Consider the following 25,395-nt stretch of genomic DNA (forward strand, 5'->3'; position numbering starts at 1 on the left):
GGTATTAGTGGGCTCCTTTCAAAAAAATGTTAGGGGGGGGCGCAATTAAAACTGTTATGAAAACTCAGGTCACAAATACTTAAATGTTGAAAAACGCTGCTTTAGAAATCAGAAGTTTATTTTGAACATGTAAAAACAATCAAAATTAGAACTGCAAGCAACAGTGTCGGTATTTTGCTGTTGCTGATACATATTTTGTTGTTGAAATGGGTGTCTCTTATTGTTTTGAATGTATGTGTCAATATTATAGGTGAACGCTAAAACGTTTTAAGGGCTGCTTTCAGCGCATCAATATTTTCTTTTGCTTTGCATTTTCTGTTGATTTGAGCTGCTAGTACAATATGCTGTTAAGCATATGCCATTTTTATTTAATGTATTACCTAATCAGACATGCATAGTAGGTTAGTGAAAGTGTAAATGTTAGAGTGTGTGTGAGATGATTCATAAAAGTCCATAAAAGTGGCCACAACTGGCAATTTATCAACTGCTACAGGACACCTACATGCTATATAATTCAGGAAATTAAAAGCACCTATAGAGATCATCCTATTTGGTACCCTATGTACAAAATAAACCTAAGGCCCAAGCACTGGAAAAGCAATAACAGCTTGAACACTAATAATGACTTCTTTTATATTTTTAGTAAAGAAAATCAACCTCACATATTATATTATGAATTTATGTGGTTTTTGTTGATGTAAGTAAATGATTTAAAGCTCTAAACTTGTGAAAGCAATCTGAACCTGTATTCAGTAAAGAGCTCTGTAGAAAAATAAATTCAATTATTCTCTTTCTGATGAAAGAAATCACAGAGAATGCTCTTGTGTAAGTCAGCTGATTGTCGCTCCCTTTTTACGTAAGCACATAACACAAAGCTAATAATCTCCAGAATGCAGTACAGTTCTTGCTTTCACACTTAATACTCTATTAGCCAAGCTTTACTATTAGCTTCAGATTTGCTTTGTTTCGATTATATAATGCCACTTGCGAAATGCACATGCAACCCCATGGATCTGAAAGGCTGGTTTAAGATTACATGTGGATCCAAGAAAGAAAATCTGATTGGAAAGCAGGGGAAAGGCTGTAAAAAAGAAGTCATTTGCAGAAAGAGGAAACAGCAAGGAAGCCTCATGAAAAATACATGTTTTTTCTGCTTTGTCATCAAACACTAAGTGCTTTTGCTAACAGAAAAAGAGAGAGTGTGCAACAGAGAGGGAAACAAACTGAGACAGAAAAATATACCTCGCGGATTTAGAATAAGGAATGTCATCAACACATGCGCCCACCCTGCTGCTCACAAATCCTGGCCCTCCTAAATCCGGCTTTCTGTTCTTAATAGTTTATGACAGAATGAAGAAAAGAATTTATTCTGAATGGCTGTGTTAGGAAAAATCCTTCCACTGATGTTGCAGCTGGAGATTTTTGAGAGCTGGACATGAAGTTATGGATGGACATGAAGTTGTGGATGCTTCTGTTTCTGTGTGATGGGAGCTAGCATATTTTTGGATTCTGCCTATCAAGGATTGTTTTTAATTTAAAGACTATGACTCCTGAAGATACTCTTAACAGTACAGAGGTCACCACTCATGCATCAGGTATCTGTAGATTTATTGTGTGTGTTCTTTTTTTTTTTAACTTAGCATTTAATAGCTCTGAAGTGCCAAAAATATTTATGTTATAGTTACTTTAAAGTGTGTCAATTAACACCTATCATCTATCTATCTATGTTTATGGCTTTAATGAGAGGTAGGGTGCTGTTTCACATTGCACACAGTCAACTTCATGCAACAATTTTGGAATTTTGAAAGCTCCACATACTGTAGAAAATGGATTTTGCTTGCTTCATTTCAAACACAGCACAAACTGTTTGGAAGCTGTCATATTTCAAGAACACCACCAAGCAATATGAAAAACATTATGTATAAGTGTGATCCAGTGTGGGGAGAATAGTGAAATATGAGTGTGTCTCTTTGCAGGTAGATATCTGAGCTAAAGTTGAAAATGTAACACAAACATCCATCCATCCATCCATTATCCAACCCGCTATATCCAAACTACAGGGTCACAGGGGTCTGCTGGAGCCAATCCCAGCCAACACAGTGCGCAAGGCAGGAAACAAACCCGGGGCAGGGCGCCAGCCCACTGCAGTGTAACACAAACAGGATTAAGTAAAGAAAGATGTAAATATTGTTCTGAAATCAACAACTTTGAAATAGAAAAATCTGCATGGCTAATTTTTAAGAAACAACATTACATCATAAGGTGAGCAATGGGCAGCAACACTCATTACCCTGGACAAAATAAAGCCTTTATTTTTTTCTCCAGATCCAGGTTTGATATATTTATACTGTAGTATAGAAACAAATCTAGATGACTTTAAAACAGAAACTGTGACATTTTTCCTGTTTTGTTGAAGGATAATTTAACTTTGACCCCAATTTACTGGTGTTGCATGTACGTTTTGATTTTTTTCTTAAATGCTGTTTCTGTGTTTTTAAGCAATAACAGTTATGCTCCACTTTCTGACACATTAATAACTCATTTTAGTGGATTTCACAGAGATTTGCTTTATTTCTCACCAAAGTGTTGGCTTATATGAAAATACTTTACAACACATTCTGGAAAGACAACCAAGTCAGAGAATCTTATACAGGTTATGCTGTTATTCTGCTACTTGCTCTAGGATCACTGTGGTTTTGTACTGTGAATCCTGATAGCATTTCATAGTGAATTCTTTAAATCATTAGTCCTTAATAACTATGATTACAATTGTGCTATTTCTTCAGTCAATTAATCCATTAATCACTTCATGGTCATAGTGAGGAAATTACACAGAAAGCAAATTTTTTGTGTAAGCCAAACACTTATAAGTCCCTTAAATGTGCACTCCATTAATGAACAGCGTTCACAAGCTTGTTGCATGTGGAAATTCAAAAACACCTCCTTTATTGTTCAGAAAGATGCAGCACAAACCATGCATATGGGTGTGCAGTTGTGAGGCTGAAAATAATGCATGTGTCAGTGTTTTATTTTATTTTCAACTTTGAAACTCTGGGATTTATTGAACCGTAATTAGTTATTCACATTTTCTTAAATTGACATTGCATTGACATTTTCTTATGTTGTCTTAATGACTTTTGTTTCCTGCCAATGCTTTTCCAACTTACTAGTTTACATCCCATGAAATGAAGTCACAATTAATCAGACATTTCACTCTATTTGCCATCTTATATTTGTATATTGATTACATATTTAGATGTTATTAACCATAATCTGAAATGTACTCCTTTTATTTAATAAATAGATGCACTGCATACATTTTTAACAGAAACATTTAGACTGACAAAACAATTCTAGTATTTTGGGTGTAGTATTAACATTAAAGGTTTTATGTAGGATAAATTGATTGGCATTTTTTATAGTATGAGTGAGTGTGGCAACCTGTCAAGGGTTGGTTTCATCTGCATGCCTGATGCTGCACGGACTGGCTCCAGCTACCTTCTCCCATAAATGAAACAAGCAGATTTAGAGAAATGGATGGATGCATGTCCTTTAAAAGCCAGGCTTTTTCATGCTGCACTACAAAATAAAAATGTAACCCTAAATGCTTTTTAAATGTATAACAATTTAGCAAATTATATTTGGTTTTGGTTACTTTATTAAGCTATGTTACATTGAAATATATTGCCTCCCAGTCAAACCTGATTGCTTCTTTGTACTTTTGTTTTGTTTCTTAGTGTATTTATTTGTGCTGTTTTTATAACATATAACTAAAAATGTTAGCATTAAGCAATTTGAGATTTTGTTTCAGATTCTAGATATCCATGCCTGAATTACTCCTTGCCTATGTCGGCTTTTTCACTTTCTCCAATTGATTGTCTTATACTCTGAATCTGTGTTAAAAGATTCTGCAGTCAACTTTCATTGTTTGAGCTTACAAACTGATACCAATCCATTGTGTAAAGTTAACATGGAAATGCCTCAGTCTAAATAAAAATAATGATGTTTTCTTAAAGGTTATTACAGTTTTTATTTTCTGTGTCAAATGCAAGCAACTAGATGACAGATAAATTAATTGACAAACTTCAAAACAGGGTCTATAACCAATAAATTCATAAATATCAAATAACTTTTAACTAACAGAGACATCAGCTGTCAGAATTAGGTCAAAATTAGGAAAGAGAACTAAATTGTTTTAATGGGTACAAGACAAGATCAAACCTGTATAATCAACTATCCAATCAGTTTTGCAGCTTACCCATTGCTAGTGATATGTGATGTTGCTAACCAGTTAGCCAGGGCTGGAGCCAACCAGTTGGTTGTTGGGAAAACTAAAGCACATTCATATACACTTATTTTTAGTCATTCAACCTAACGTATATGGCTTTAGGATGTGGGAGAAAACTGGAGTACTCAAAAGAAAACCCACATAGCCACAGGCAGAATGTGCTTACTCTAAGACTCTTTAGTTGTGAAGTAGCTGCACTAGCCAGTAAGCCACCAAGCTCTCTATCAAATATTAGAAAATCAAAATAAGTATTCTTTAATGTTCAGTTAAGCTTTAACAAAAAAACGTAACACAAATTATTTTTACTTAACTAGATAGCAGCTGATATTTCTCTCATTAGATGCAAGCAACTTCTTTCTTTATTGGCTCTTAACAGATTTGTTTTATTCTAGTGCTTCACACATCCATGATTGTCTGTGCCCCACATACACGCCCATTTTTAATTACTTGGCATTTTTTTTCTTTTTTCCTGATATTTATGCTTTATAATATTATTATTATGCTTTTCAGTATGTTCTTTTCCTTTCTTCACTAAACACTACATTTTTCATTTTAACAGAAAGATTTTTCTTCTTTTTACACCTAAACACTGCACAGTTCCACTGTTTATTTTATTGCTAAATATATGTGCCAAATTAATAAACAATCAATTAACAAAAACAAATCCAAAATTTTAACAGAAATAGACAATTTTAATATATTAAATTAAATATCATTTTATGGGATAGCTAAGCTGCTATTTTGTTTAATGTGCACTTTCATTTTGTATTTTTTGTTATGGGCACTATATATCATTTATATTGAAGGCACCCATTGCTAGTGATGTATGATACATGGAGGCACCTGCAAGGAATTGTCAGAATTTTGAGTGTCTTTGCAAAAGAAATATCTATAATATCAGAGGCCAGATGAAATGAAAGATGATTACACATATACAGTGGTGTGAAAAACTATTTGCCCCCTTCCTGATTTCTTATTCTTTTGCATGTTTGTCACACAAAATGTTTCTGATCATCAAACACATTTAACCATTAGTCAAATATAACACAAGTAAACACAAAATGCAGTTTGTAAATGGTGGTTTTTATTATTTAGGGAGAAAAAAAAATCCAAACCTACATGGCCCTGTGTGAAAAAGTAATTGCCCCCTGAACCTAATAACTGGTTGGGCCACCCTTAGCAGCAATAACTGCAATCAAGCGTTTGCGATAACTTGCAATGAGTCTTTAACAGCGCTCTGGAGGAATTTTGGCCCACTCATCTTTGCAAAATTGTTGTAATTCAGCTTTATTTGAGGGTTTTCTAGCATGAACCGCCTTTTTAAGGTCATGCCATAGCATCTCAATTGGATTCAGGTCAGGACTTTGACTAGGCCACTCCAAAGTCTTCATTTTGTTTTTCTTCAGCCATTCAGAGGTGGATTTGCTGGTGTGTTTTGGGTCATTGTCCTGTTGCAGCACCCAAGATCGCTTCAGCTTGAGTTGACGAACAGATGGCCGGACATTCTCCTTCAGGATTTTTTGGTAGACAGTAGAATTCATGGTTCCATCTATCACAGCAAGCCTTCCAGGTCCTGAAGCAGCAAAACAACCCCAGACCATCACACTACCACCACCATATTTTACTGTTGGTATGATGTTCTTTTTCTGAAATGCTGTGTTCCTTTTACGCCAGATGTAACGGGACATTTGCCTTCCAAAAAAGTTCAACTTTTGACTCATCAGTCCACAAGGTATTTTCCCAAAAGTCTTGGCAATCATTGAGATGTTTCTTAGCAAAATTGAGACGAGCCCTAATGTTCTTTTTGCTTAACAGTGGTTTGCGTCTTGGAAATCTGCCATGCAGGCCATTTTTGCCCAGTCTCTTTCTTATGGTGGAGTCGTGAACACTGACCTTAATTGAGGCAAGTGAGGCCTGCAGTTCTTTAGACGTTGCCCTGGGGTCTTTTGTGACCTCTCGGATGAGTCGTCTCTGTGCTCTTGGGGTAATTTTGGTCGGCCGGCCACTCCTGGGAAGGTTCACCACTGTTCCATGTTTTTGCCATTTGTGGATAATGGCTCTCACTGTGGTTCGCTGGAGTCCCAAAGCTTTAGAAATGGCTTTATAACCTTTACCAGACTGATAGATCTCAATTACTTCTGTTCTCATTTGTTCCTGAATTTCTTTGGATCTTGGCATGATGTCTAGCTTTTGAGGTGCTTTTGGTCTACTTCTCTGTGTCAGGCAGCTCCTATTTAAGTGATTTCTTGATTGAAACAGGTGTGGCAGTAATCAGGCCTGGGGGTGGCTACGGAAATTGAACTCAGGTGTGATACACCACAGTTAGGTTATTTTTTAACAAGGGGGCAATTACTTTTTCACACAGGGCCATGTAGGTTTGGATTTTTTTTCTCCCTAAATAATAAACACCATCATTTAAAAACTGCATTTTGTGTTTACTTGTGTTATATTTGACTAATGGTTAAATGTGTTTGATGATCAGAAACATTTTGTGTGACAAACATGCAAAAGAATAAGAAATCAGGAAGGGGGCAAATAGTTTTTCACACCACTGTATAAGGTTTCTGGTTTTGAATTTCTTTGTTCCTGACATTGGGTTTATAATTGATGCTTTGTTTGTTAAATATTAGCTTCTTTCTCTTTGTGTGCATCAACCTATTTTGACTGCTTTTTGAATATTCTTTTTAGGCAGACATTCTAATTACTGGCCCTTACAAGTCTGAATTCTTTTCGATGATTCCCCTTTAAAAACTAGTTTGCTTCTGTGGTGCTTTAAGTAAAATCAAACAGTTGAATCCAATAACTGAATTAGTGTGCAATATGCAGGCCTACTCTATGTGTAATCATAACATAGGGATTTTTTGTACTCATTTTATTCTTAGCAAATAAGACACAACTTGCCCACGTCTAGAAAATGTACATTTGTTGTTTTGCTTTGTGATCCACACTGTTCTCATTTTATATCTTCGTACTGTTGTGTTCAGGTAGGACTACAAAGAGTGTCATATAAAATGAATTGGACTTGTAGAGAAGAGTCTTTTTATGGCTAGGCAATGTGTTAGTCTGAGTTGTAGTGATGGTCAGTAGCACAGAAGATCGTTATTTCATTTGACCAAAATAAAAGGACTAAACCTAACAGTTTGCCTAAAGAATTATTAAAAGCAGATTTTGTTGCCTAAATACCTCCATTATTTGCTAGAGAACTACTCTTTTCTTTTAATGCTAATCATGTTCAGATGCTTACTTTATACGAGAGGTTATCTTATATATCATGGGTACCATAATTTTACTGGTTACATGGGCAGATGCCTTTTTTGCCTAACAGCCATACAACATCACAGTAACCAGACACAAATAACAGTACTGACTTGACATCCAGAAGCACAAAATGGCATGACCATGAACACAAATACACAAAATGACAGTGCCCATGAAAAATTAAAAGGTTACACAATGACATCATTTGCGTTGAACGGCAAAATTTCCCAAAGCATTTTTCACAGCAAATATGCCGAATTGATTTTCCTACAAATATTCTTTGTGGCTGGCTTATACAAACTTTTTATTTCCTAGCTCCCATCCTTTGCAAGGCCAGCATGATAGTTAAGGGCTGTAGCAGTCAATGTTGGATGGGACAGACCCTCCCTACATAATGCTGTTCCTAGTAGTGGGCTGAAAGTAAGTAGAAATCTTTTTATTAAATTTAAAATGAAATTGACACAGAAAGAAACTGTGTCAGTGTATTTCTGTCTTAAAGGTAATGCCCTTTCGTATGGACTTGAATGGGTCCTGTATACAATATGTGTGCCTACCCCTTTATTAGAATTAGCCAGAGTACTGAGTAGTTTATGCACACGGGAAAGAGTGAAGGATCCATGTGCATATTGTGCATTTGGTTCCAGAGGCAGAAAAGAAGCCAGATTGTCGAAGAGGTGAGTACCTGCTTTGAAATCTGCAAGGGACAAGCCTTAGTAAATTTGACTGTTGTAATATTTAATTATATTAATTGTATCTCAGGTATCAGTCCAGCATAGTTAGTAAACATTTACCTAGTAGGTACGGGTGCTTAAAAGATCATTCGCAAATTATAATCCCCTCTAAACAGTTTATTCATCCCGATTGTCTTCAATACATTTTGTTGAGTTTGGCAAAGTTCCTGAATATTTCTGTAGGTGAAGCAAATTAAGTGGGGTTCAGTCATCACTAGACATCATCATAACCACAATAAAAATATAATCAAACATACTGTAAATAAAAAAATGAAAATGTGTTATAACAATGAGTAAATGTTAATTAAAAAATAATCCATAAGTTCCTGATATCTGTCATCATTAAGGTTTCCATTTTCTCTGCAGCTCTTCAGTGTGAACTACATACTTCTCAGTGTGGTTCATTTTTTATTGAAGAAGGATCAGGTACCTCTGTTGGTACAATTCTGGTCTTCTGGTGTAAAGAGGGCTACCAACTTGTGGGCAGTGAGAAGGTAACCTGTGAATTGAGAAAGGGTGCACCAGTATGGAATAACCATTTTCCAGTCTGTGAAGGTAAGATGCTAGCATTAAATATTCTCTGAGATAAAATCTTTATTTTTAATATTACAGTGCCTAATGAATACTAGATGGGGTTTACACTGATGATATCATATAACCATGGGGTAGATTGGGAAAACTTATTTATTAAGGGAATAAAAACTGGTAATTTAGTTTCCACATCAAAAATCTTCCATCTGACTTACGTTTTAAAAATCATTTAATCCTCCCAACAAATTTGTAAACAAGTATATCTTGTTTATTTTGCATTATTACTAAAAACAATGTTATTTGACACTACCTATTATGATAAGCTAAAATAACTTTCAAAAGAGAATGGATCAGTAAACTACTATCACAGACACATTTTCATGCTCAATATATTTGCTTAAAGTTGTTGGAGGGCCGACTTTATTATCATACTCACAAGGAAGGATACGATAGAATAGGATTCTATTTAGAGAACCCTCAAAAACAACTGTTAGGTCATACAGTCTAGGACTCTTCAGGGTCACAGTTAACTCACGGGAATGTGGGGAGAAAATACGGCAGCAAGCACCATACCTGTAGTTAAACATGGCATTCTACACCACAAGAAAAAGCAATTAATAGACTGCTCCTGCATGCCACATACTTTTAAAGTCTCCATCTTAATAAGTTAAAGCCAGATATGAGGATCATATGGTCTGACATTTGAAGCTTGCAATATCATGACATGAAAAGATAATTTCAAAGTTGAAATTACAATGCAAAACTATTAGCAGTGAAGAACAAGCAGATTAGGCAAACAGCACAAAGTCCACAGAGAGCCTAGACATTTCCCATGGTTAGTGGTAAAAGAGCATTTGAAACAAAAAAATACCGTGTGCCTCTTTGACAGTCAAGACTGAAATCTAAGAAAGTAAAAATGTACATCTTTTACTATATTGTGGACTTATGCATTTCTCTTTAGGTTAAAATGTTTAATACTAAATATTTATTTAGTACCATAGTTTGAAACAAAAGCATTAACAGTCAGTTATCACATTTGGAAAAAAGTAACAAATGCTAAATCTTTGGCAATAGTCTTTTCAACCATCCATCTATTCATTTTCCATTGTATATTTATGAAGAGATGCAGTACCAGATCCAAGGTTGGGATTGGCCTTGAATGAGACACACTAACTTCCTGGAAAATTACACTTCTCCAATTAACATAAAACACAGGTCTTTGAGATACCTGGAAACTCAAATATATCTGTGCACACATTGGGAGAACATGCACGCTTTACAAAGAAAGCAGAATTTAAACCATGCCCTTTGAGTTATGAGACAATAGCACTAATCACTGTGCCAAAGTGCCACCAAGGCCTTTCCTTCTGGGCCATAAATACGAAAACAGGCAAAGTTGCCTAAGAATAGAATAATTTCCAATTCCACAATGAAAAGTGTTATCATAAATATTTCAGTATGCTGAAAAAATAGTTTTTCTTCACATGTATTTTCTTTATCAACATCCTTCTCAAACTTTCAGTGTAAAAAATGTATTGTCATAATTTGTGACAAATAATTTTGTTTATAAGCAGTATTATGGTTAAGTAACTAGTGATGTTTCAACCCAGGACCAGAATTTGTATCTATGAAATAACCTATGTGGAGGAGTTTTCAGATATTCCCTTGTTGCATGTTTCTTTCCATATATACTCATTCTCTTTCCACATCTCACAGACATGCACGTGAAGTTATGTGGAAACTCTAAAGGGCCCTGTGTGACTGAATGCATGTATGTGTGAGAGTGTATAAAATGGACTGACAGCACATGCAAGGTTAGTTACTTTGTTTGCACCAAGTGTTAATTGGAAAGGCACTCGTTCAATGTTAAACTGTAATTGAGAAATACATTTTCCTTTAGATAATATTATACTATCTAGTTTTAGTCCAAATATTGTGGTTAGGGGGTTAGGAATAATGTTAGATCAAAGTAAATCTAAGAGATGTGCTAAAGTTTTAAACCAAAATGGTCAGTGTGTGTAAAACATTCCCAAAGTATATGCCCTAGTGAGGCAGGTACCTGTTAACAGCATTCACGATTCAGCTCTTACCATGGATATATTCTAAACAGTTTTAAATCAGACAGTTTGCACACTATGCAGTTTTTTGCTGAATTATAGCACACTTTGCACAAATTAAGAAGAAATGTATTTTATGAACACAACAGTTCCATTCCTTATCTGAAGTTCAAATTTAAAGGTCCTTTTTTTAACATCTCTCTGGGGTAATCAATGGTAATGTGGAGTGATTTTGAATTTTAAATAAAGAAAGTGCAACTGAATTTAACTTTTTTTTTATAAAACAATTTATTAACATAGCTTTTAGAGGCTGTTCCTTTTGGCAATGTAGATTAACCCAAGCTAGAGAAAGATGGAGGGATGGCCATCTGGTAACATCTTGTTTAATACTTTATATTACCAAAGTTAAATTTAAAAAGATCTTTAGATCAAGTTCCCTTGCAAAAGTTAATCCTACATATTTATTTTGTTTTAGAAAGGCAGTGATTGATACCTATTATAGTGTTTTTGGTAGAATGTTATGCTTTTTGCAAATATTACCAACGCTAACATTGATTATTTATCCTAAAACTTTTAAAGACCCTGCTGGATTCCTGGATCTGTTCTTCAGTAAGGTTTTAGTAATTTTAGAGAGCATCAGAGGTTTGTTCCTCTCGTCTCTGTAGATTGTGGCAGTTACAGTATATTTGATCAAAAAATTGTTAATTTGAGCCTCGTCTTCTTTACACTATGATGTGTATAAATATTTGCGGTATTCCTTAAAAATGTTAATCTTTTTTTTTGTTCCCTGGTTTCAGTTACAACTTAATTGTTAATCTCTTCTTTTGAACTTTAAATAAAAATGAAAGAAAGCTTTTATCTCAAAAAAAGAACCAAATGTATTAAGAATTTCAGATTCAAACTATTGCATTCATGACTATGATTCTTGCTTGCCCCTTTATGAAATGTCTGATTATTGATTCATTTTGTCTCCTGATTTCTATTTTTGGTTTAGTGATTAGAGCCTTTGTCAGTTGGAAAGCAACGCCAATGATACATACTTTAATGGAATGACATTCTCTTTGGTCTTAGAGGTATTTTAAAGTTAATTAATTACATCAGTGCCTCCATGGAAATGTGCAATTAGCCAGCAAAAACCTTGTGTTCAGAGAAGAAATCTCTCTCATCAGTTTGGATGGTCTATGTTCATGAATGCATAGTAGGGAACAGTTACAGAATGCATACAGATATTAAAAGCGTAGAAATTGCTTTAACGTGAATTGAACCAGTACTATGCGATTTATATCAAAAGTGAAACCTTTCAATTGAAAAATATAACTTCAAATGAATCAAATCGCACTTGTATTTTTATATTAACTTACCTCATTTTTAATATATTCATGTGTATGAATGCTGGTTGCAGATTCTACTAGATTTTTTTATTTTGTGAATTTTGTCTACATAGCTGGGCAGCCTTTTTATTTACTTATATTTTCAGATAGACAAAATTTTTTAATACTACTGGGCAGATACTAACAAAGCAAGAATAGTGAATATTGTATATATTTATGTTTTGGAGCTGTTACACTTTAATTGTATTTGTACAAGTATGTTTTAACCTGTTTGCTGTAGAATTGTATCTTTATGTCCATCACAGAGCATGTGATGCTGACACATTTTTTTGACTGACCGTATTTGCCAGAGAAGCAGCCTGCTCTTTAGACTGTATTTCAAGTCACTTGATACCGGCTGAATAATGCTTGGTTTTAAAAGAATGGACAAAGGCAATGGACATTTCTACCTTGTGTGCCACTTTACTTTAATTCTGGATTTTCAATTATATGTTTTCTGCCAGCAGTTCTTTTGTGTTTTTTTCATTTCCTTTTTGTGTATAAATAGTCAGTGAATATCATGGTAAAATCCTAAGACTTCTTTAATTTTTAGATATAATATATGTTTATTACTGTAAAAAAAAATTACAGGATACTTTTATGATGTCACAGTTGCCTAAATGAGTATGCATGGAATCTGAAAGGATTGGGTGGGTGAGAAAATGTGAGAGCAAATTGAATATATACTGTCTTAGAGGAACTGGTGCAAGCAACATAGATATTCACTCTTACTTTCACTTTTGTTGAAAAATGCCCTTTTTTCTTATTTCCATTGTCTCTGTTATATGAGTACAAGGCACTATTGTAATTGTTATTAAATTTACAATGCAAGTATTTTTACTTTTGTCAGATATTTACTGAATCTGAAACCTATGCTCTTTGCACATTTGTATCTTGACCAACTTTAAATAGTCTGTTAATGTTTTGTACTCCTAAATGTGATAAGGGAGTGCCTGTTAGCAGGTTAAATAAGACTTCCATTGAGCATAATCCAGTATTTACTTAACAAACCCTATGGCTATCTCTTCCACCAATCCTCACAATACCTTTGACAAGGGTTGTTTTTTTTTTTTTTGCTTCATCAATAAGTAGAAGATTTTCTATAAGCTTTGGAAGAATAGAGTTTTGTTTTTTGCTCTGATACTGGCATGGTGATGCCTTATTCTGCCAGAGCCGACCAGAACCCAAAAAGGGCTAAACTGGTTTGAATATGAATTCATGCCATTATACTAATTTCAAGATGCACTATCCACAAGCTCCATCACCCACTGCATTCTCAGTCAAGATTATAATTGATCTTTGTAGACTTTAACAATTATATGCAATTTGATCACAATGACCTCATGACATGGCCTTTCTTTTCATTGATCATTTTAACTATATAGTAGACAATACTTTCAAAACCTTAAATAGGTTAGGGTAGTGAATAATATCAGGATCCCCCATCTCTAGGTGTTTAGATAGAACCTCACAAGAATAAAATCACAATACACAATAACATATCATTTTAGATGAGTAATTATTTGCCAGATGAATGGAATAGGAATTAACAAATATTGCAGGACAGAAATGAATCAACATAACTAAACTTATTTTATTGCCACTTAACTTGAGTAGATTCTACTAAGTATTAAGATTTTTGTTACAGATTTACAGTATTCTTTATCTCAGTAATCTAGATTAGACATAATGCTTTTATTTGTACCCGAAGTGTGTGTCCAAAACCTGTGAACTGATGTACAATATCACATAGAGCAGTAAGAATAATATTTTCTTCTGTTTTCTTTGCTGATATCTGGTGCAGCAATTCCACAGCCTGAAGACAAAGGGTTTCAACTTGCTGTACTAGCATCCATCATTAGCTGTATTATAATCCTTACTCTGTCTGCATCCTTCATTGTGTGCTGTATACGACAAAAGAGGCTGCATTTGTTAGAAAATAAGAGAGATGTCTCAGACAGGTAAGGAACAAAGAGCTCTTTCATAACTTCTTAGTCATTTTCAGCACGCAACATTTGCTACAATGTTTACAGTTTAAGTGGTGTCAATTGTTTATTTAGCTGTTAATGACAATTATTTTAAAGATTAGAAGGATTTTTTAAATCATAGGTGTTCCCTTGTCTCTTAGCCTTTCCTCAGTGGTATACTTCATTATGCAGTCACAGAAGAAATACCAATAGATAGCCTTTTGCTTTTTACTTTTTCCTGTTGTCATGTACTGTAATAACACAGTGACACCTAGTTTATCAAAAACAACTATTTTAAGGATATACATAATATTAATCGAATTTCTTCAAAAACATATGTCTCTAGATCTCAGAAAGATGGTAGACAACGTCAAAGAAAATCATGCTGGATTGAGCGAAACAGAAATCAGCTCAATATTTCACCTAGACATTTTTCATATGAACGTAATCCACGCCTGTCCATTCTTAGAAGTTCTTTTTGTCCAGGGAGAAGCAAAAGCTATGTAAATAAGGGGTATCAAAGGTAAGAAAATATTGAAATGATTACTTTTAATATAATTAATTTATAACTTCTTTATATCATTAGGGTCCTGGCACTTTGAAGTAGACTAGTTGGAAGAATCTATAAGAGTGCAAAAGTTGTAATAGAGAGTGATACACCCAGTAATTTAAAATCCATTTCATGTTTTGTAAACTGCAAGTACTACTGACTAATAACCTCTTGAGAAATATCCACCTCCCTGTTAAACCATTTTGACAAGTAAGCTATAATTAGATGTTTAGGTTTCCATTGCTGCTACACACTAACATTTGATACAACGAAGATTTGGGTCTCCTGTGGAGGATCAGCACTCCATCCAGGGATGTTTCATGTCTTATATACCTGATATGGTTGTTAAAGGACACCTGAATTAGAACAGGAAGATCAGAAAATTGATGATTGGATCCTTGTTTGCTGTACAATCAACGTGTGGCAAATAATAACCAGTTAATGGCTTTGACTGTTTAATTATTGAATGTAATTGTGTATCATTGCAACAGGATGCATTTAAGGTAGCTCACCCCACATATTATGATGCAAAAAACATTTCATCATTGTTAAAATTCCTACAGTATATTAAGAAGAGCTAAGGTGTCAGAAATAGCAAAGACCTCTGATGACAGAAACATAGTGTATATAGCTATAGAAAGCCACCATTAAAATATTGTGTTGTCCTCATTTATAAAAAGCATAGCTTTATTAGACTTAAGTCTGTAATAGAAATTTAAGAACGAGAATAAAATTCAGATATTTTTTCTTTAGCTTTCTTTTTTAAAGTAAAACCTCCATCTTTCATACTTTAGAATTAAAAATGTTTCATTATATTCTGCAATGATTATTTTAGATCTCATGGTATTAGATGTCACAGTTTTGATATTTATAAAGGGTGACATTTTTCACATCTCTATTGTTAACCTCACACAGGCTGAATACCCAGAGCAAAGAAAAGGTCAGCCGAATTCACGATATTGTTACTAAATGTCATCTTAGGTCTTTGACTTTAGCCTCAGCCAGTGCCTAGCCTGAAGTTTTGAACTCATGAAAGAAAAAATACTTTCCTTTATGTTTTTGAATTTCCTGATCACATTTCTGAAAAAAAACAAACAAAAAAAAAGATCATTTTGGTCTATCTGGATGTCAGTATTCTAGATTAGTCTGAAACCAGACAGGCTAGCTGGAAACTAAAGGGAAAATGTTGTTTTTAGTTTTTAGGTATAAATAAAGTACATAAAACAGGCATGTGATTAGCATATACATCAGCATGGTGAATTACAGATGGACAATGTGCCAACATTATGCAAAAAAAATATATAATTTATTAATTGGTCTATGTTTACAATTTAAAAAGTATAACTGCTACATATGCAGTATTCCAAATGAGCAGAAGTCCTATACTATACTATATTAATACTGCAGTATATTCATCTAATCTGCTTGATACATCAACCTTAAAAACCAAAGTAACTCCAGCTGGCTCCTTTGAGTAGTTTGCTGAAAAAAAACATTGTGTGTGTGTGAGAGAGAGAGACTGCTAAGGTGGAATTAGCAAAAGACCAGGGAAGAAATTTAATTTAAAACAGATTTCTCAAGAGACTGTGATTTGCCCTGAAAACCAGAGGGCTAAATTGTTATAGAAATTGGACATAACTTGAAAGGACTCATTCACTACAGCACTATTATTCAACTGGTCCCAAAACTCCATGACAGAGAATTGAGTAAATACAGAAAAGCTGTGGGTCATTAACCAGAATACTAGAACATAATCACTAAACTGTACTTGTTTACAGGAGCCTAGTGCCATAGTTCAGAGAGTCAGAGTTGGGAGGCAGTGGACAAAACTCAACGGAGGTGGAGAAGGAGGAAGAATTGTGGATTATTGAATATTTATTGTATACTTGTGGCTTGTTCTTGCAAGAGGATTGGGGAAAAGTGCCTTGAAGGAGAATAAAAATCCATTATTTTATTATTTTAACATGTGCTGTATCTGTGGTTTGGGGCACTCTGGCGCTCTCATATGGTCACAATATATATACATACTGTATATACAAATACTTCTGAATTCACAAAGAATTAAACACACATTTTTTTTAATTGAAAGGCACCATTCTAGCAACCATAAAACATTTCATGCCCAGATTGGTTATTTGATGCTGGAGGTAACTCAGTGTTAAAGTTAGGTGGAGGCTTTTATATACATGCAAAGTTGTAAATGTAGATTGTTGACAATTACACAGCAAAGATTTTTTAATTACAGTATGGATACTAGAAAGTTTGTTAAGTCACCCCTGCAACTTTTAATACAAACAAAACTGGAAAATACTCTTCCTTCCAATCTGTTATTATAGCGGAAAACACCACATTGATGGTGTTTAGCAAAAGAATGCAGCTAACAAGTGATAGGGGCAGAGCTTGGGCTAGTATTATCCACAGTAGACTAATTCACTTTGTTCACTATGGATGACATGGGAACCAACAATGCTAAACAAGTTATACTGAACATATCAAGGTTATTATAATTTTGCCTTTTTATATTAGTTTTTATAACCCAAAATGCTGCTATACCGTAGTCTCCTTCTTGTACCTTACTAATCTTTATCCTTTCTATAATGCCATAGCGCCTCTATAACCTGTCTTTTCGTGAACGGCAAACCTTGCTGCAGTTTTTAGTAGAGTTCTGCTCTGGAACTGCAACATTCTTTCCCCCCGTATTGCTCATTCAGTGCACCCTAGATCAAAAATGTCTTAGTGTTAAAATGTTAGTAAAACAGCAGTGACCCTGACAAAAAACTGGTTTGTTTAATGCTCTATAGTTTGCCACAACAGAAAACTAATTAGTGCAAAGCAGTCACAAAAAGCAACATCACAGGAAAAGCTTTCTTTTCAATTTACATCAAGGCATAAAGTATTCTTGGTCCCAGTATCTGCTCTGCAGGATTTGAACTCTTTATACAGTATGTGACTTTTACGTGGCCTGGCTACTGAATCCATCTGTTCTTTAAACTTGCCTGTCTAACCAAGCATCATGGAGAAGATGTCTCTGTCCTGACAGCTTTCATGTTCAAGCATTGAAACAACCGGGGACAGGACACTATAGAATATTGGTCATAGATAATCAAAATATATTGCATTGCTGCCTGTATCTGATCTCTTATACATAATAATTCCTTTTATAAGTAAATGTAAGAAACATTTGTTTTTAAAGATTTAAATTGCAGTGAGTTGGCTGGCACTTGAACCTGAGGATTATGGTGTGAATTTACCACACTGACAGTGACAGTAAGTCTGAAAAGTCAAACTAGTGGAGGTTAACAGTTTTCACATTTTTTAAAAAGTAAGACTAAAGTGGCATTATTCATATTTCAGTTTCTGACTAACAGGGTCAAGTACATATACAAGTCGAAAAAAGTTTTCTAAAGTTTTCCTTGTAATGTTCTGTGTAGATATAAGTAGTACATGTTGAACTTTTCTTTGGCAAGATCTTCTGTGTAAAGCAAATAAAGGTCAAGAAGGGAGTATATTTCAAAATCTAGTAATTAGTTTACATGAGTGCCAAAAATTCTCTATACTGCATTCATAAAATCAGCGCATTTGGCAGTCTGTTTTTTCATTCTTCTCCATACATCTTCATGAGTAATAATGTCTCTATATTTATGTTTTAAATATATCTGAATGCAATATATACCTATATGAAAAAAGTGTTTATAAATCATGTAAGAAATAGTAACATTTACATTATATTACCATTATAATAACTATAGTTGCTTACAAACAGAAATATAACAAACATGCAAAAGCATATATAAAATATAAAATTTTGAGGTGGCCCAGTGCTGCATTGGTTAGTGCTGTTGCCTCACATGCCTTGGGTATTTGCTATGAATCATGGTCCCTTCGTTTGTGTGTTCTGCTTTCTTCCACCCCACCTGAAAGATGTGATTGTTGGTTTAAACTGAAATTCTAAATTGGTTCCATTTTAGTGTGGGTGTGATTGTGTTTGAGTTGGTCATGTAAAGGACTGGTGTCCTGTCCAGAGTTGGCTGTAGCCATTTTTTCTTATTCTTCCAGAATAAGCTCTGGTCTAAGCAACCATGAATTGGATTACGTGGCTTCAGCATCAAGTTTAAGTTTATTGCTATGTTTGTATGGTACAATGAAATTCTTATTTGCATTTATCCTCAAATTAGATGACAATAGTACAATCTCAAAAAAATTGTACTGTATAGTATTGTTCGCATGCACATAGGGAGCATCCATACAACACTTCTGAGGTAAGCACATTGGTACCTGCCCATGAGAAAGCACAGTCACTAACAGCCCCTCTTCTCTCATATGCAGACCAGAGGATAAAGCACACGATGACTAATAACATCATTTTCAGTTTCGCCCCGGAGGTCCTGCCTCTTCCACCCCACAGACCATTTAAAGAACAATATTACCAGAAGTCAATGATCATTTCTGGAACCATTAAAGAACAGAATGGGGCTTTGCTGCAGAGAGCACTTTGAACATTTGCTGTTTGTTTCTGTATGGACTGACAGATGACAACATCTGTGATCACTTTCATTTGGACTTTTCTTTTATGCTTGTTTATGTGCTTGACATCAAATGAGATCCTATCTGGTTCAAAATCCTGTATCTTTCCCTTGTTGTAATTCTTATTTACTATATATATATATATTATATATATATATATATATATACACAGTATAGTAAATAATATATATAGTGTTTTTATGCTGTAATTTTTCTTACAAAATTTGCTTTGATTGGCTGTTCAGTAACGGATAGAGACTGGCCCTGAGTCTACTATTGCAAATGCCAATGACCCCATAGTTTTAGCAGGTTTAAGAATGTTATTAATGCTATACATCATTCATTGTGGTGCTCAGCAGCTGCCAGCCATTATATTAGGCCACGACTGTAACTGATGGGCCTTCAGGGAAAGATGTTTTAACTGCAAGAATCATTTATAGTTTTCATTTTTTTTCTGTTGGTTGATTTAAATATTGGATCATATCTGTATTACGCACGGTTACCTCCCACTTTAAGTCAGGTTTTCCATATAATTTATTTTTTTTAACCAAGAACCACAGCTGAGTCAAATGTCATAATTATTTGGGACTTCTGAATGTATTTAGTCTGAACATGATTAGTTTTCCAACTTTAAATTTTCAGTTTACTGTTGCAATAATACTTGGACAAAGCACTGCTGTTGTCTGTTTGTATGATTGTATATATGTTCATGAAAACTGCAGAATAATCTAGGGCTGTTCTTTCAAGTAAGGAACAGAGAGAATAGTCAAAAATGTTTATAGCACCATCCATCCATCCATTACCTAATCCGCTCATTCATAGCTGGTCGCAGAAAACTGAAGCATATCCTAGCGTTCATTGAGTGCAAGGTTGGAACCACAGCTGGACAGGGCATCAGGACAAATACAAAGACAGATGCATTACAGTCAATGTAGCAATGGCAATTCACCTAGCCTGCATGTCTTTGGGCTATGTGAGGAAGCCTGTGCAGCCACATGAAACCCACATGTGAAGAGAGAGAACATGCAAACTCCACGCAGAGAACACCTGGGGTTAAAACGTGGGATGCTTCAGACGCCTATAACCTTATGCGCCTTTCATTTCCTGGGACATTGATAGTCATAACTGAGAATGGACAAGGACAATGAGGCACTAAAAGTTAGATTAGTGCAGAAACTGCTCTGTACATTTATTCCAAAGCAATCAAAAATTCCATTAATTTCTGTAGTGCAGTGCAGCTTAATAAATAAATACTTTCATGAATAAATAATCCATCACAAAATAAGTGCAAGTGAAGGTTAAAATAATCAAATAAATAAGTTAATTAAATATGCTAAAACTAAAACACACTCAAATTTGGCTTCTTTTTGTCTCTTTCCAAGCTCCAGCAGAATGAAAACACAAGCAAGTCACAAAAAAGTTCCACTCTTGGCAAGGATATTTAAGCAATTGGGTTGGAAAAAAATCCTTTCATTCAAAATGTCATTCTATTACCATAAAATGAGACCTTTGCTCAAAACTATTAGTGCAGGAAAACATTTTATTCAATCCTCAAGTACAATTAAAAGTTCAGTATTCAGTATACATTGAAATCATTAACTGAAGCAATTATAGCATTCAATCACATTCTTATTGTAAAGCCATTTGTGCCTAACTCATTTTTGTTTTGTCTGTTTCTAGCAGAAGTCATGAAAACCTGCAGAAATCTTCACGTCAAGAAATATTCAGTGAAAGACAAGAGTACTCTAATGTGGTGTTACAGCGGATCCTGATCCCAAATGCCGCACCTTCCCTACACTTACCACCACAATCAATAGACATCCATGTGCAAATGGTGACAACTCACCCAAATATTTTATTCAGCAGTCCTATGGAGACACCGCGGAGACACTGCCTTCTGCTCCAACCTGTGTAAAAATTTAGCCTGCTGTACTCCATATTGATGGCACTTAAATTCTAAGTGTGAGAACAAGTGTTTAATTCTTTCCCTTTTTTAGTATCATATTGTGACTTTTCCTAAAATTGTTCTTCCTTTAGAGCATATATTTCCTGACTGTAGTGATGACTTAAAGTATTCTAAACTTGTATATCTTATAAACATATAATTTCCAAGTGCAATTTTTAAGAAATTGTGTTTAGAATGTGACATGGAAATACATATCACTGTTTAACTAGAAAGATTAATTTTCAACAACTTTCTTTTTTATTAATATCAGCCTTTCTATGGATTGCATTTAGTTAACAGAGTGAACCACACATTCTCGATATGCAGTATGTACATGACTTATTAACAGTAGTGTGCTTTATTCACTCAGTGTCAGTATTACATTTTTTTGCAGTACTCCAGTTTATTTCATACATCCCAAAAATGTGGGAGGTCGGGGAACCAGTAACATTAATCAATCCTGTGTGATTCTGCGTCTGCCCTACAATGGTCTGCTTTCCTCTCTAACGTGGATTCCTCACCATATCTCTGACACCAGTGACGCTAAACTGGATGAAACAGGCTATTTATGTCAACATTAAGTGCATATTTGCAATCAGCCTTGAATGGAAGCCAGTTTGTTGCAGGACACTCTTTCTTAAAAAAGAAGAATGTATACTTGAATGAATTTTATCTGCTAGATTTTAATATGTGGAAGGTAAATGGAAGCACACATATAGTACAAACACGTGAAGGATGTGAAAACACTATACAGGTGTTTCTTTCAATCCAGATTCTTAATTTAGTTGCCAGTTATTACTTGAACAGCATTTTTTTAAACTTCAATATAGTTCACTCTCTTGTTAAGTTTTCCAGCCCCTTTCCATATACAGTAATACCTCAGCTGGAAACTGGAGCTGTGAATAGCCAGCTTTAACTGCCGAGTGATTATGCATATATTTATTGTCCTACGGACAGACACAGATCTAGGTTGCTTCCATCCCAGCTACAACAAGGCTACCTATCCAAACCCAAGACTGTAGTCCCCAAAGGCCGTGGCGCTCACTAATGGACTCTCAGTCTTCATCTTAGTTCTCTACTGCCTAATTGTGCACAGGAGCAAGAAGCCACACCCTCTGCAACATTATTTAGGTGCCTGACTGATCCACCCGGCTCCGCACATGTATGTGGCGCAGTCAGCCAATTCCACAATTAACTGTGGAGTGAGACGCACTCACTCACACCCGCACCCGATTGGAGCCAGCACATTCAGGGCATAGTTATTTATTTAAAATTAGCCACCTTTTTCTGAGCCGCAGACCCACTATGCCACATCAAGAAAATGTAGAAAATAAAATGTTAACACTGATTTCATTAAATGCTTCACCTATTGTACCTATTAAACTTTGTTCCAAAGTCATAAGCTAATTCCTCCATCTTCAAACCACTTATTCAGTTCCTGGGTATAGGGAGCATTAGACACAAAGCAAAAGCCCACCAGTCCCTCACTGAGTACACACTTACAGTAGGCCAGGGACAGTTTATATCTGCCAGTTTGTTGGTCTACATTTGCCAGTTAACCTAACCTGCATATTTTTAGGATGTCACAGGAAAATTAGATATTAATAGATCATTAATGACAGATAAAATCAATGATGCCTTAAATGTGTCCTTTGTTAGACTTTTATTGAAGAAATGAGATTTAAACCTAACTGTATTAAAACAAAAACTTAGAACCTAATGCTGTCTATGTAAGAGGGCATTGTGGAGTAGCTAGTTTTGTTGAAAGATAAGTAAAAGAAGAGCTTTAATAAGTGTTAGGGGAAATTCAGCAAGCTAGTTTGAGGAACTTTTTGCATTGAATCCTTTGACAATGATGCTGATTTTAATTATAATACTCTTGGTTTTTCCTTAGACTTTTGCCTGTTTTTCAGACCATACTCCTACCTGACCCTATTAGTACCCCATCTCCCTTTTTTGCAGCTATTTCATCAAAAATGTATTATTTATGATTACTCTCTCACACACAACAGTGTTCACAATATTACACATCCTTTTTCATGAGAGTAGATCTGAATATTTGGTATCAGCTGTAAAATTCAAGATGTAAGATTTTATTTGTCACATACAAAGTCCTACAGTGTATAAGTTGCAGTAAAAATTGTTTTGTTTTTTTTTTCTAGCAGATCTCAGACCATGCCTAACAGAAAAAGCTAATATTAACCCATACCACAAATACAACATAGCAAATGCAGAAAAATCCAATACAATAATAGGAATTGCAGAAGAATAATTTCATGGTGTTTATATAATAATCTGATGGCATGTGTATATAAACTCTATAAAATCATTCGGTCTGAGTTTTTAGGCTACATAGTCATCTGCCTGACTTCAGCAGCTTAAACAGTGTATTTCTGGGATTACTGGAATTGCTGGATATCCTGAGAGACTCGAATAAGCACAACTTCATGAAGATACAGTATCATGTGCAGCAGATAGTGGATTCTCACTATGCACACTAGTGGTGCACTCAGTTAGACACACAACCCTCTGGATGAGATTTCTGCACCTGGATAGTGCTGCTACCATATGAGTGCACTCAGCGAGGATGCTCTTAATGGCTTGAGAATAGAAGGTTTTTAGAATCATCAGTGGGAGGAGTCTAAACTTCCTCAACTGCTTAAGGTGGTAAAGAGATAAAAGTGTTTGTATGTGTGTTCCATATCAAGTAATCAGCAAGTTGGGCCCCATGATACTGAAAACTGCTTACCCTCTATGCAAGTGCATCATTGATGTCAAGAGGGGTGTACTTTCTCTGTTGAACACCCCTAAAGTCCACAGTCATCTCCTTGGTCTTGCTGACATTTGGGTTTGAATGACTGGACTGACTTCACTGCACAAGATGGACCATTTCATCCAGGTAGTAGCTTTCATCCTCCCTCAACATGCAGCCCTCCATCACTGTGTCATCCCCAAACTTCACAACAGAGTTAGAGTCGTACCCACTATAGCTGTGCAGACACAGAGAGTGTACAGCAAAGGACTAAGGGCACACTCCTGAGGTGTTCTTCTATTGAGAGTGAGAATGTTTGAAATGATACTGCCCAGCATCACCACCTGCGGTGTCCAGATAACAAAATCCAAGACCCATTGGCAGATGGAAGTGCCAAATCCAAGGTCGAGGAGCCTAGCAATCAGAATGTGGGGCACTGAAGGACTTTGAGTATGGGAAAGGTGCTATATAAATAAAATTATTACTATTATGGTCTTGACAGACAATGCACCAAGCCATCATATTATACTATACTGATGAACTTTAGAATGCTTTAGAAAGGCATGCAGTTGGGCTCAATATTCCAAATTTTGATTTGTTATTGTCTCCTCTGGGAGAAGTAAAGAAAAAGTTTTTGTAAATTTTAGCACAGTTTTCTATGTTCCTATTTATCTTTTACATATCTAAATTTGGGTAAGTTCTCATAACTTTCTCTGAGTGAAAAGTGTGAAATGATTCTATCATAATTGATCTCAATTAATGTTCTCACTTTTAATGTTGTATAACTGGATCCACCCGAACCTTTTTAAGTATACATTAAAGCAACAGCATACATACTTATTGAATCCGTTATATTCTGTTACATCTTGGCATTTTATTTATTTAAACAAATGTATAAGTGCCTGTAGATTTTAACTTTTCATTATATAAATGTTTCTACTGATCAATGACAAAACTTTACAAATAAAGGCAGAATAATGAAAAATAGACCACCTTGTATAGGCACTCTACCACTAAGCTCCTAACCATACCTTATTCTCCCATTAAATTACATTCTACTTGTCCTATTATTTCCTCACATCATCTCTGTATTCACTTTGCCTTTTATACTGACACTTTAAGTTACTTGTTGTAGTCCAGAGGATCAGAGGTTCCAGATTATTAGGAACCTCATCTTTGCACTGTCTTCTCAAGCAGCGGCCAGCAGATGACCCCACTACTTACATGAAAACATGCCTGCAACTTGGGAATATAATTCTGTCCTTCAGTGTCTTATTGAGAGTAACCTCTCACCGTGATAAGCTCATGGCAGAACATGGAGGTAAGAGTTTACAGTCAGGCAGTAAAGGCATGGCTTTTCTCTAGTGAGTCTTCTAATCCATTTTGCCCTAAAACACAGCCAAACCCACTTACATTTGCTTT

The 25,395-nt window shown here is 35.1% G+C and overlaps 1 protein-coding gene across 3 annotated transcripts; it reads left to right on the plus strand.

Annotated features, from left to right (window-relative positions):
- The first annotated feature begins 876 nt into the window (after positions 1-876).
- Positions 877-21,468, plus strand: zgc:162331 (uncharacterized protein LOC793007 homolog). 3 transcript variants are annotated; one of them, XM_028793877.2, is made up of 5 exons: positions 877-1,595; positions 8,644-8,832; positions 14,040-14,196; positions 14,549-14,725; positions 20,960-21,464. In XM_028793877.2, exons 1-5 carry the CDS (start codon positions 1,544-1,546, stop codon positions 21,189-21,191), a joined length of 807 nt encoding a protein of 268 aa, XP_028649710.1. In that variant the 5' UTR covers positions 877-1,543; the 3' UTR covers positions 21,192-21,464. The 3 variants fall into 3 exon arrangements, with proteins under 3 accessions (XP_028649710.1, XP_028649703.1, XP_051778530.1); XM_028793870.2 differs by having other exon boundaries at positions 20,957-21,461; XM_051922570.1 differs by lacking the exon at positions 14,549-14,725 and having other exon boundaries at positions 20,957-21,468.
- Positions 21,469-25,395: the final 3,927 nt, after the last annotated feature.

The sequence above is a fragment of the Erpetoichthys calabaricus genome, chromosome 1 (assembly GCF_900747795.2).
Source record: "Erpetoichthys calabaricus chromosome 1, fErpCal1.3, whole genome shotgun sequence".
Classification (NCBI taxonomy): domain Eukaryota; kingdom Metazoa; phylum Chordata; class Cladistia; order Polypteriformes; family Polypteridae; genus Erpetoichthys; species Erpetoichthys calabaricus.